Source organism: Scyliorhinus canicula, chromosome 9 (assembly GCF_902713615.1).
Source record: "Scyliorhinus canicula chromosome 9, sScyCan1.1, whole genome shotgun sequence".
NCBI lineage: Eukaryota > Metazoa > Chordata > Chondrichthyes > Carcharhiniformes > Scyliorhinidae > Scyliorhinus > Scyliorhinus canicula.
Window position 1 is genome coordinate 169,105,802 of NC_052154.1, and position 14,358 is coordinate 169,120,159.

General features: G+C 43.2%; 1 protein-coding gene across 3 annotated transcripts in view; it reads left to right on the forward strand.

The window, feature by feature from the left end:
• Positions 1-208: 208 nt before the first annotated feature.
• ipo7 (importin 7) overlaps positions 209-14,358 on the forward strand; it is a 100,455-nt gene continuing 86,305 nt past the window's right edge. For 2 of the 3 annotated variants that reach the window (XM_038808168.1, XM_038808169.1), the window contains exons 1-2: positions 209-531; positions 4,849-4,930. In XM_038808168.1, coding sequence (XP_038664096.1) covers positions 448-531; positions 4,849-4,930 — 166 coding nt within the window. In that variant the 5' untranslated portion in view covers positions 209-447. The remainder of the gene's footprint in view (positions 532-4,848; positions 4,931-14,358) is intronic. The other variant, XM_038808167.1, reaches the window with a different exon arrangement.

Sequence of the window (14,358 nt, forward strand, 5' to 3'; positions counted from 1 at the left end):
GCACACTAAGCCAATGAAAAGGAAAAAAGTCACAATTGGGGAGACACCACGTGTTGCGAGGATGTATCTGCGCTGAGGAGGTGGTGCGGTGGGACTACATTTCCCAGGTGCCGCGCGGGCAGCGGCGGCAGCAGGATGTGGGTTGGGGAAGCGGAAGGTGGTGAGTGGGCTGGCCGGCCGGCTGATGACGGGAGGTCTCGCGCCCCTGTATCCGGGCTCGGCGCGCGACGCTCTTCCTTTGGCGCCGGCGGCTGTTGAAGCGCAGCTTCCATGTGCGCATCGGCCGCTCGCTGAGAGGCCGAGTGAGCGGCGGCAGCGGCCCAGCGACCACAACGCCCGCTTCTACAATTTGTTTAAAACATATTAAAGGAAGGAGGAAAGGAGCGACTTTTAAAAAAAATCAATTGAACGTCGATTCTCTTCCAGAGCGCCGCAGAGAAACTTCCGATGGATCCGACTAAAATTATCGAGGCCCTGAGGGGCACCATGGACCCGGCGCTGAGGGAGGCGGCCGAGCGACAGCTCAACGAGGTAACAGCGGCCCAGGCCCCGGCTCCTTACAGGTGTCGGTGTGCGTCGAGTTGTGAAATGCCAGGGCTTTGCGGCCAGGCCTCGGCCTGAGCCCCAGTGCCGCGTCCGCTCGGTGGCCGCCTGCTGCCGGCAGACATGTTTCAGTGTTTTGCCTTCCTCACGCCTTAAAATCGCACGTAACGGTTCGCGATGTTCTTGGGGCCAATTTAGTGACCTCTAACCCGCAGATTGTCTCCTCTCTGCTCATCAGGATAAACTGAATGAATAGTTAAGGCGTCTGTTGAGTTGGTATTTACGCCAGGCTGGTAATGTCGCGCTTTCCTTTATACAGCCAGTGGATTACGAACTTTATTATGTGTATGTGGTGCGAATGCAGCTACAGCATTGGTCCTCGGCCGTAGAAGCACAACCTTCATCTTCCTAATTTGTTAAGCAAATAACATTATGGCTGAAACGTTCAAGTACAGAGTTCTTTTGTTAAAGTTTAGAGTCGGTCGTGTTTTTTTTTGGAAGTGTCTTAGCCTGGTCTATGGCTATTGCCCCATCTTCCATCAACCCCTCCCCTCCCCATTTTCTTTAACTTGTAACTCCTGCGAAATATGGAAATATGCCCTCTGAAACTTCATGTTTGACAGGGGATTGTAGAGCAGGATGCACACCTTCATTTCGAGAAAAGAACGTCCCAGTCTTTGTGGCACTGATTTGCTAGAGCTCTGGTCCGGTCGACCACAATGTTGATCTGAATGTTGCAGATGTTATTATGGTGGGGGACTTAAAAGGGAAGTGGTAGATAATTCAACCAGTAGCTTGGCACACAACAGTTCTTCACTATAATATTTGATCAAGCTGGGTTTAAATCTTAAATCAATTTGTAAACTGCTGCTTGATGTTCACCAAGCTAGTGGATATATGTAGTGTGTTATCTGCCTGATGGTACTTTCTATGTAATGAAGAATAGCATTGATTTGATATCTATTCTATTATCAATACACTAAGCTCTAATAGTGGCGAAGAAAGCTGGAGCGTTTTGAGATAATGTATTTGTTTTCTCTTTGTGACTTTTCTCCCATCCTTTCCTGAAGACGTTTTATCCATTCAATGGATTACGACTCTTAAATGTCATCTCCCTTTGGTACTTGTCCAAGCAACTAACTTGCTTGCCTTCGTAACAGCCTCCCCGAACAGGCGCCGGAATGTGGCGACTAGGGGCTTTTCACAGTAACGTCATTTGAAGCCGACTCGTGACAATAAGCGATTTTCATTTCATTTCAACTATTAGTAGTGAGTGCTCTTAGATTATTGTAACATGGGAGTATCTATCACCTGTCAGCTAAAGACCTTCATAGAGGGACCAGCTATCGGGTGTGAGAAACTTGGTTGGTATTCATCTAAACTTTGGTATTCATCTAAACTTTGGCAATGTGCTAGGTTATTGGACCATAGCATCACCGTATGTTGTATACTGTTGTAAACAGCGGTCAAAGTAGGAGACCTGGATCTTATCTCAACTTCTCTTTGCCCTCTGGCATCCCACACTTGATTCATCTTGTCTCTCGATTCTAGTTTGTGCAGAATTCGATTGCTTTTAATTTGTGCTATCAAACTAGGTCCCAGAGTGTGATGTTTCAATTTTGAATTAAGTATTTGTTGGAATCTGTTGGGAAGCTTTGGTGTAACTGCTGTTACTGTTTAGTTTTGATTCACTCAACATAGATTCTGAATCATGGATTCAATGTTTTTATGTGCATTTCATATCTGTTTGGATATTTGTTAGCACTGATGCCTCAGCACCAGGGAACTAGGTTAGATTCTGACCTCGGGTGATTGGAGTTTGCGCTTTCTCCCCGTGATGCTCCGGGTTTTCTCCCACAGTCCAAAGAGGTGCAGGTTAGGTGGGTTGGCGATGCTAAATTTCCCCTTAGTGTCCACAGATGTGCAGGATAGGTGGGATCAAGTGAGGGAGTGGGCCTAGGTACGGTCCTCTTTCAGAAGGTCGGTGCAGACTTGATGAGCCGATTGGCCACCTACTGCACTGTCGGAATTCTATAGTTCTATTTGGAGCAGTTATGATTTTAGGGCAGACTTGAAACAACCATCAAACCTGTCTTTCTGGTTTGTCATGAACAACTAAATACCTTTTCTAGTACAATGTGAACCTGATTTCTGTCGTCACTGATTTCAGAAAATATTTTCATATTATATGGCTACACTGACAGCTACATGTGCAAGTAAAATCTAAACATAAATGGAACATGTGTGTGTATTACATAAAATAAAAATTTGTGAATCGGTCACTGGGAATGATCATTATGTCAAATATCGATTTAGTAGAAAATGTTTAATTGAAATATATACGATGTAACAAAGTGCCTTTCCTGTAAGGGAGGCAGTGATACCCGATTCAGAAACTTTTCCATCTACTGCTAAGCACCGTTTAACACCGTCAACATATTCTCACGGCGGCTGCAAATTTGCCCTAATCATCCTGTAAACACTTGTTTTTTTTATGTATGACAGTAATTTTAACTTTTCAATTGAAAATTACCTGTTTTGGCCAATTACACATGATTACCACTGTACCTATATGGGACTCTAGAAACCAAATGTAGTACAGTTGTACCGTGGGTTGAAAAGGCATCCCTCCCACCACTTCCTCAAGTAAAGTCAGTTTGTAATTTAACAGTACTGTATTCTGTGCTAGAAATTTGACAGGTGTCATCCAGGATATTTGGACCTACTGAAAATGCATTTTGCAAGAAGTTTATTTGTAAAGAACATATTGCTTCTCACTTCAGCTTTATCTTCATTTACTTATTTTTATATAAATTTAGAGTACCAATTTATTTTTTTACAATTAGAGGCAATTTAGTGTGACCAATCCACCTACCGTGCACATCTTGGGATTGTGGGGGCGAAACCCACGCAAACATGGGAGGAATGTGCAAACTCCACACGGACAGTGGTCGGGATCGAACCCAGGTCCTCAGCACCGTGAGCAGTGTTAATCACTGTGCCACCGTGCTGCCCTTGTATCTTCATTTAGAACCCCACAAAAATTCCAACATGATATTCTGATTTTCCATGTCTCATTCCTCTTAAGATCTTTTTTTATTTAGAGTGTCCAATTCAATTTTTTCAATTAAGGGACAATTGAGCGTGGCCAATCCACCTACCCTGCACATCTTATGGCTTGAGGGGACGAAACCCACGCAAACACGGGGAGAATGTGCAAACTCCACATGGACAGTGACTCGGAGCCGGGATCGAACCTGAGACCTCGGCGCCGTGAGGCAGCAATGCTAACCACTGTGCTGTTCCTCTTGAGATCTGCGCGTCCATGGCTATTTGCTCACCCGTTGTCTCTTATGTGGCTTTCTATTTGTGCTTGTATGCTTGTCCATGCCTTCGTTTTGAAAATGATCTGCACCAGAAATGTTAACTTGCACAGGTCCGGGCTGTTGTGATTCTAGCATTTTCTGTTTCATTTCCAAACTATATCATATATTTTGGTCCTGGGTTTGTGCTGATATAGCTTCCCTCAAACAAGACAATAGTTGCGGTGACAATTGATGACCTTGTTCCTGATAGCTGTCCAGTGACCCCCTACTGAAAAGTATAGGTATCATGCGAGGACAGATTTGGATTTAACTCTAATGTTATCTGATGTTGAATCGTTTGCTCATACATTGCCACTTGATGGTGCACAAAATCTCATTATTTAACCATCCTCCCTCCAGCAGAGTTAACACCTTTTTGGAAAAAACTCAATGTGACATTTGAGGATTTTGATTCTAACATTTTGTGCAGGCTAAGTTGCCACTGCATTGAGAGAAATTGGAAATTTGAGCAGGAAGATTGTGTTGTCTGTTGTTCTTTCGTCTCTGGTTAGGTTCATGGAATGAGAATAACTTCTTGGCTGTAGAAGTTCTGCATGAAATGACTTTGAGCAATATTGGTCTAGTCCTTGAGTATGGATTTGCAACATTCAGTAAACTGCCTCAATTGTAATAGCTAAAATGATAACTGACTTGGAATTTTGAGAGTCATACAAATGTTCTAGTGGCACCGTATCTCAGATTAGATTAAATGTGTATTAAGGTTATGACATTGTAAGATGGGTGAGGATAGAGGTAGTTTTGCACTCCATCTAGGCATGCTGGGAGCACTCTTGACATCAGATGATTAAATCACAAATGTTTGACAGGACGGATTTCCCTTGTCTTAGTATGAAATTATAATCTGCATTTAAATTTTTTAAATAGTTGTATCAATCGAATATTCAAGTTTTTAATAGATTTTTATCTTTGTACAATACAGGCCAACAAAGCTGTTACCTTTGTATCGACTCTGCTCCAAATTACAATGTCAGACCAACTGGATTTGCCTGTGAGGCAAGCAGGTAAGTGATTTAATGTCTAGAAACCATGTGCAACAGAGCCCAGGGCAGCTTTGAGTTAGACATTCCATATTATTGAGTATATGTTTTCTAGATCCTGGTGTCCATGACGTGCTGTGGACCATCAGCAGAATTGTAATTTCATGGCCTGGAATATCCCTCGTTCTACCATTGCTGCCAAGCCAGGGCATCAACCTTGGTCCAATGAAGATTGCATGATGGCATGCCAGGAGTAGCACCTAAGAATTACTTGTCAGCCTGGTGAAGTGACAACACAGGACTAGCATGTTAAACAAAGTTCAGCAGCATGAGATAGACAGAGCTAATCAATCCTGGAATGAACAGATCAGATATATAATAATCTATAATCTTTATTATTGTCACAAGTAGGCTTACATTTAACACTGCAATGAAGCTACTGTGAAAATCCCCTAGTCGCCATGCTCCGGCGCTTGTTCGGGTACACGGAGAATTCAGAATGCCCAATTCACCTAACAAGCACTACTTTCGGGACTTGTGGGAGGAAAGGGGAGAACCCAAAGGAAACCCACGCAGACATGTGGAGAACATGCAGACTGCACAGATAGTGATTCAAGCGGGAATCGAACCGGGGACCCTGCCACTGTGAAGGAACAGTGCTAACCACTGTTCTACCGTGCCCTAGCTCTGCAGTCCTGCCACAGCCAGACGTGAATGGTAGTCGACAATTAAACCATAAGACATAGGAGCAGAATTAGGCCATCCTGCCCTCGGGTCTGCTCTGCCATTCAATCATGGCTGATATTTTTCTCATCCCCATTCTCCTGCCTTCTCCCCATAACCCCATATCCCCTTTTTATCAAGAACCGATCTATCTCTGTCTTAAAGGCACTCAAATGATTTGGCCTCCACAACCTTCTGCGGCAAAGAGTTTCACAGATTCACCACCCTCTGGCTGAAGAAATTCCTCATTTCTGTTTTGAAGGATCGTCCCTTTAGTCTGAGATTGTGTCCTCTGGTTCCAGTTTTTTCCTACAAGTGGAAATATCCTCTCCACGTCCACTCTATCCAGGCCTTGCAGTATCCTGTAAGTTTCAACAAGATCCCCCCTCATCCTTCTAAACTCCAACGCGTAAAGACCCAGAGTCCTCAACCGTTCCTCATACAACAAGCTCTTCATTCCAGGCATCATTCTTGTGAATTTCCTCTGGACCCTTTCCAAGGCCAGCACATCCTTCCTTAGACACGGGGTCCAAAACTGCTTACAATAATTAATAATTATATTTATTGTCACAAGTAGGCTTACATTAGCACTGCAATGAAGTTACTGTGAAAACCCCTCATTGCCACACTCCGGCGCCTGTTCCGAATGGGGTCTGACCAGAGCCTTATACAGCCTCCGAAATACATCCCTGATCTTGCATTCTAGCCCTCTCGACATGAATGCTAACATTGCATTTGCCTTCCTAACTGCCGACTGAACCTGCGCATTGTATTCCATCTGCCACTTTGCTCACTCTCCCAGCCTGTCCAAAGTCCTTCTGCAGCCCCCTGCTTCCTCAATACTACTTGTCTTTCTACAGATCTTTATATCATCTGCAAACGCTCATTGATGTGGGAGCCCAGCAAATTGGTGCAAAAGATGAAGCTGAATCATTTGCAACAATCTTCAGCCAGAAGTATCGAATGGATGATCCATCTTGGCCTCCAGTTGCCCCCAGTATCTCAGGTGCTAGTCTTCAACCAATTTGATTAATTTCACGTGAAACCGTTGAAGGCGCTGGATACTGCAGAGGCTATGTGTCCTGATAACGTTCTGGCAATAGTATTAAAGATTTGTGCTCTGGAACTTGCCGTGTCCCTAGCCAAGCTGTTGCAGTACAGCGACAACACTGGCATCTCCCCAGCAATCTGGAAAATTGCCCAAGTCTGTCCTGTACACAAGAAACAGGACAAATCCAAATCTGCCAATTACTGCCCCATCAGTCTACTCTTGATCATCAGTAAAGTGATGGAAGGGGTCATGGATGATGATATCCAGCAGCACTTGCTTAGTAATAACCTGATCACTGATGCTCAGTTTGGTTTCATCAGGATCACTCAGCTACTGACCTCATTACACCCTTTGTTCAAACATGGACAAAAGAGCTGAACTATAGAAATGAGTGACTGCTGGACATCAAAGCAGTATTTGACTGAATATGACATCAAGGATCCTGAGGAAAATTGAAATCCGTAGAACCCCTACAGTGCAGAAGGAAGCCATTTGGCCCATCAAGTCTGCTCTGGACCCCCTCCAAGAGCACTCTACCTCCGTCCACTCCCCCAGCCTATCCCCATAACCCTGTGCATTGATCATGGCCGATTCACCTAAAGTGCACATCTTTAGACTGGGAGGAAACCAGAGAACCCAGAGGAAACCCACTCAGACACTGGGAGAACTTAGAAACTCCACACAGTCGCCCATGGCCGGAATCAAACCTGGGTCCCTGGTGCTGTGAGGCAGCAGTGCTAACCGCTGTGCCACCATGCCGTACAATCAGTGGAAATCTCTGCTGGTTGGAATCATACCTGGCACAAAGGAAGATGGTTGTGATTGTTGCAGGTAAATCATCACAGTCCCAGAGTTCCTCCGGGTACTGTCGTAGGCCCAACCATCTTGAGGTGCTTTATCAGTGACCTTCTTTCCATCATAAAGTCAGAAGTGGAGATGTTCGCTGCGATTGCAGAATGTTCAGCACATTTCGTGACTCATGAGATATTGAAGCAGTCAATGACCAAAAGCAGTAAGACTGGCACAATATCCAGGCTTGGGCTGAAGTAACGTTCGTACCACACAAGTGCTCGGTAATGACCATCAGCAGCAAGAGAGAATCTAACCCTAACTCATGACATCGAATGGCATTACCGTCACTGAATCCCCGTGATCGACAACCTGATGGTTGATCATTAATCGCAACTGAACTAGAAGAGCCATATAAATTCTGTGGTTACAAGAGTAGGTCAGAGGCGAGGAATTCAGCAGTGTATAATTCACCACCTGACTCCCCAAAGCCTGTCCGGCATCTATAGCGCACAAGTCGGGTGTGATGGAATACTTTCCAATTGCCTGGATGAGTGTAGCTCGACACCATCCAGGACAAAGCAGCCCGCTTGATTGGCACCCTACCCACCACCTTCTCCATCCATTCCCTCCACCACTGGTGCCCAGTGGCAGCAGTGTGTACCATCTGTACGATTCACTGCAGCAACTCACCCTGGCTCTTTACACAGCACTTTCCAAACCCATGACCGCTACTATCTAGAAGTGCAAGGGCAGATGATGCATAGAAACACTACACCTGCAAATTCTCCTTCAAACCAAAGACCATTCTGACTTGGAAATATATCACCATTCTTTCACTTTTGCTGGGTCAAATTCCTGAACACTCTGCCTAACAGCACTGTGGTGTCCCTACACAACATAACAGTTCAAGTACACCATAGGCAATAAATGCTGGTCCATGTATGATTTTTTTTTAATAAAGTAATATGTTTCTGATTAATATCCTTTTCATTGGCAGCACGGTGGCTCAGTGGTTAGCACTGCTGTCTACAGCGTGTTCGATCCCGGTCCCGAGTCACTGTTGAGTTTGCACATTCGCCCCGTGTTTGCGTGGGTCTCGCTCCCACAACCCAAAGATGTGGAGAGTAGGCGGAATGGCCACGTTAAATTGCCCCTTAATTGGAAAAAACAATAATTGGGTACTCTGAACTTTAATTTTAAGAAAAATGTCCTTTTTGATCGAGTGTGATTTTTTTTCAGTACCTTTAGTTTTGCATGTTGTTTCATGGAATGGTCAGTAGCAAGAAACAGATTGGAAATGTAAAATAATAATTATTGTGCTTTAAATGTCCTGCATATTCAAAATATGCTCAAACGAGTTCATGGAGAAGAGAGTATTGGTTTTAAACCATTCCACGTCCCACAAGTAAGATTTTGCTCATTATCCATCCACGTAAAGTCTTGGAAGTAGACGCCAAAAATCAGATAGCTTTATAAGTTGAAATAAGCATAGATTCACTAATTCAGCCAGTAAATATCAGTCACAGCTTTGTTTTAATATAATAAATGCAAAAATAGTACATTTTAATGGTTTAAGTATTGCAATTTGTGCCCCCTACTCTTCCCCAGTCCATTTTCTAGTTGTCATTTTACTTTATTTCTCTAAATTCTCTTCTCTAATTTTTCATTTTGAAAATAACTAGCTGCTTTAAGTTTCTTGCTAATTCTGTGTTCCATTTGGAGGTGGAAGCTACTTTCAAAGTAGGTATTCTGGGTGGGAAAAGCTCTACTTTTTAATTTATTAAAGGCATGTCGTTCTTTGACATTTTTTATGCAATGTTCAAACAGGAAGGGGAAACGGCCTGCTGTAGCTGGGTTTGAACAGTGTAGTGAATTAGGTAAGCCAAGTTTGGTTCCCAGTCTCTTGAGTTGGCTGGTTCTAACTGGGGTTTGAATTTGGTAACTACAAGTACATTTGGCCCAGTAAGTCCAAATGGGTGTTTGCTCTGCAAGAGCCTCTCGCACCCTTCTTCATCTAACATTTGGTCATATTCCTTTTTTCCTTATATTTATTTAGCTTCCCCTTAAATGTAACTATGCTCGTAACCTCAACTTCTCATTGTGGTATCATGTTACCCATTCTAATCCATGTCTGGGTACAGAAGTTTCACTTCAATGTCCTATTTAGATTTATTAATGACTACCTTTTGTTAATAGGCCTTCACTCTGTTTCCCCCACCAGTCTATCCTTTCATAAACTTGTAGATAAATATTAACTTTTAGATCACCCCTTGGTCTTTTTCTAGAGAAAAGAACCTTCGTCTCTTCACCTTTCCTGGATTACCCCCTCAGTTCAGTTGTATCTTCTACAGTACCTCTCATTTGAATGATTTTAAGGTCAATATGTGTCTTATTTTCCAAGGAAGGTGTGGCCGCCTTATCATTTGGTGGAAGCTACTTAACTATTTTGAACTCCAGGTGCCCATTCTGCAAATTCACTAATGTTTTCTTGAATTTGGCCATTCTCTCTGTTTCCACTGCACCCCCCAAATTCAGTGTTATTGTTAATTTTTGAAATTATATACATTGGGTTCTCAAGTTGAAGTCCTTTATAAGTCCAGTGTCCAAAATTAGGCATCCTTGGGACTGAGGCACTGCTGTATTTTGGACATGGGACTTGTCAGACCAGCAAACTGCACATGCCTGCAGGGAACCCCAGGCAGCTTGGCGAAGACTAACTTTCAGCCATGACTCATCAGAGGTGCTGGAAGAAAGGGGTGACCTGGAAATGGGGTTCAGTGACCAGGAAGGAGAAAGTCTGATCAGAAATATGTTACCAGTAGCCAACAATAGCTTGTGTTTTTAATGCACTTCCTTGCTTTGTATTCAGACAAATATATTTCATCTTTCTGCAGAGGCTGGCAGTGATTACTTTAAGGGCTATTGCTGGAGCTGTGTGTCGTCCTTGGTGGCTACACTGGGGGGTAATCAATTGCGTAAAGGGATCTTAAAACAGGCATTAGGCCTCATATTGTTGGGTGCAGACAAAAATGCCCACGGTACAGGCCCTGGGTGTCCCTTTTGATGCTTATGCCAAAGATATATTGGTGCCTACCTCAGAATGTGTGCGCACTGCCTGCTGTGTTGGACATCTGCCATCAGTGACTTAACAAATATCAAAAATATCTGGACAGTTCTGGGTTTCGGACAGTCAGATTTCCGATCACGTACTTGTATGTACAAATCCCATTTTCCACCTTTGGCCTTTTATACTATGAATGAGCCTTTGAAGTTTGTCTGGTGCTTTAGCAAATCTATTATGAATGGCCCTATCATGGGTACAGAATTCGGCCAACTTTTTAACTTGCCTTTTTTTGGGAAATTGTAGGTAAACTTTGTCAACAAAATCAGAAACATTCGAATAAACTGTTAATTTACTCTGGTTCTTGGTTTCATGAATCTCCAGTAAAGTGCATACTACATTAGACTTCATACTGATTCTTTTATATTTAAGTTCATTGTAAGGATCCACATGCTTAAACATTGCTTTTTTCTGTTATGCTGGCTGCTAGCGTTCTACAGGCTGTGTGCTTTTAAACTGTACTAACCCAGTCGAATGTGCTTTTTGGACTGGTCCAAGAACTCCGCTCGGTACAGTGTGCTATTTGGCATGGTCCTGTGATGTCACATTTTGATGGACTTGGCTGGCAGCCAGTTAACTCTTTTCGAATCCTGGGACTTGTGGCTTTGAATAGTAGAGCTCCAGAAGATTCTGGAAAGATGAGGGCAGGCCCCATTTTGAGTTTAGTTCTGCTTAATCCTGGAGACAGCAGGGACACATATTTGGACTCTATCGGCTAAGGCTGGTGATTAAAGCTCTCCAGTCAGCCTATGAAGGTTTAATTTCTGATTAAAAGGCTGAAGCAGTCTCATCTCTTTAGGCTGCCTGTGAAAGCTTAACCCCTGTGTGAAAGGCTGAGGAAAGCCCAGTCTGAGATCGCTGGAGGTCTTGACGAAAAGACCCATTTCTCTCTCTCTCGCTCTCCCTCTCTCTGTCTGACTACTTTAAATGGAAAAAGGTTCTGTTCAATCTATCCTGTAGATCTTTTATGAATGATTTTGTGCACTAGAAGAGGGTGTCGTAACAGCATTTCGATTGTAAACTTGGATTTTATTTTCAATTAAGCCATACATTATAATACATAAATGAAGTTCATGGATGCTACCGTTAATCATTCTTGTGAGAGCCAAATGGTTGCAGCCTCTAAAACCAGGTATGCATCTGCAACCTGATGCCATTGACTACTGTTGGTGCAACGGATGTTGAAAGTGATGTGGACTGAAATTGTTTGCAGGCAGACTACCTTGGATTTATGTAATCTGACTTTTCTGATGTTTTTGCACTGTAAACTCAGGACATCAGTAACTTTCTTGGTAAGCACAGGTTCAATTATAATGCTTTTTTAAAAAATTGGTAGTCCAATTAGTAATGGAACTCAGTAAATTTGGTTCATATTGTGCCTGTATTTGCTGAAGTTTATTTAATGGGAAAGGTATACGCTCAATGAACCCTTTCTAGTTTTTGATGCCGTGGTAATGTAACATTGGATCCTTCAATGTTACAATGAATAAATTGAGCCAGACTTTTTGCTTGTGTTCAAATTTCTGTTGCCATTGTTTTTTTCTCTTAACTAATTCAGGGGAGCTGTGGTAAGGTTGGTTGAATCAGCATTGCTACTTCCTCATCTGAAATCAGCTAACTGAGCAGATAATTAGAAAGGCACAAAGCAATTTGCATTTATTTAGCAACTTTAAATAGTAAAACATCCCAAGATATGTCAGATCAAAGTTATCAAGTAATTTTTAACACTGAACCACATAAGGGGATATTAGGGCAGATGATCAAAAGTTAGTTCAAAAAAATTTTAGTTTGAAGAAGGAAAGCAAGTCTGAGAGTTGTAGGAAGGGAACCCAAGAGCTTGGGACCTAGGCAGAAGGGATGGCTATGAATATTAAAGCAACTAAAATTGGGAATGGGCAAGAAGTGTGGACAGGACTTGGTGTGTGTCATGATGTGGGCAATAAAGTTTTGAGTGTGTCTGAGATGGGAGGTTGATCTGGTGACTATTGGAATAGTCACGCCTGGAGGTAAGGGGGTGGCGCAGTGGTAAGCACTGCTGCCTCAAGGCACGAGGAGTGGGTTCAATCCCAGCCCCGGGTCACTGTCTGAAGTTTGCACGTTTTCCCTGTGTCTGTGGGTCTCACCCCCACAACCCAAAGATGTGCAGGGTAGGTGGATCGGCTATGCTAAAACTGCCCCTCAATTTTTTTATTTTATTTTTTTCATAAATTTAGATTACCAAATTATTTTTTCCAATTTTAGGGGCAATTTAGCGTGGCCAATCCACCTACTCTGCACATTTTTTTTGGGTTGTGGGGGCGAAACCCACGCAGACACTGGGAGAATGTGCAAACTCCACACAGACAGTGACCCAGAGCCGGGATCGAACCTGGGACCTCAGCGCCGTGAGGCGGTTGTGCTAACCACTACGCCACCGTGCTGCCCCTCAATTGGAATTTTTTAAAAGTCTGAAGGTAAAAGGCACGAGTGAAGGTTTTAGCATCATATAAGCTGTGGTAATAACCTGACTTGGTGATGGAGTGGATATGTGATCAAAACTTATTTCATGGTCAGACATGATATCAAGCTAACAACGGCCTGGTTCCACTTCAGAAAGTTGCCAGGGGAAGGGATGGAGTTGGTGGTTGGGGAACAGGAATTTGTGGCACAGACTGAAGACTCCAATGGGTTGTGACTTTGCAGTATTTAATGGGAAGATATTTCTGCTCATCCATCTGCATGTCAGGTAAGCAGTAATCATCAGAAACAGTGTGGTGATTGGGCCTCGTATTTTCTTGATCTGTTTGATCTAGCTACTCAATCAATTCAAAGGCCTAAGAACAATTTCTCTTGTTTTACTTTATAGTGTAGCTTCTTATTCAACATAGTTACATTTATCTGAAATCCAGAATTTACAGCATCATTTTTTTAAGAATATAAATTTAGAGTACCCAATTCATTTTTCCAATTAAGGGGCAATTTAGCATGGCCAATCCACCTAGCCTGCACATCTTTGGGTTGTGGGGGCGAAACCCACACAAACACGGGGAGAAAGTGCAAACTCCACAGTGACCCAGAGCCGGGATTGAACCTGAGACCTTGGCGCGTGAGGCTGCAGGGTTAACCCACTGCACCATCGTGCTGCTCATCGCATAATTTAATGCTGCATCCTGAAGTTAGAATACTGCTAAATATTGAAAGGTAGTTCCTCATTTTGATGAGATTATTCCATAAATTTCATTAACTAAGAAGTGGGGACATTGTTTTCTACCATTTATGGTTTTAATGGGCTTGATGTTGAGCTCTTCATTGCTTTGAGAAATAAAGATTGAAGATGGGTCATGTTAAAAGTTAAGGAAGTTAATAGAAGGCAAGCTGGTTGTGACCACACAGCTGCTGATATAATGGGACCTGTTTTGGAAAGATTTTTTGAATGAACTGTGATGTGATAAAGTAGCGTTTTTCATAAAGGCCTCTGCTTTGACAGGCACAGCTGATAGATACCAAGAAGGAAAGCAGACAGACAAACTTGGGAGTGAATAGGGAAAGCCTGATGCAGATTTATACAAAAGCCCTTTGATGGGAAGGGGGAATCCTGGTCAAGTTGTTTGAGGAAAAAGTCCACAGGGCAGTTTAGGGAGTAGTGTTAGCAAGGTTCAGTCTATCAAAGAGGTGATGTGTGGTGGGAGATTGCTGGAAAGAAACTGCGGCAATAATGTAGAGCGGCGACATGTCGTGCTGATTTCTGGGAAAGCTGGGGGCCACAAGCTGGCTAAGGGGAGGGAT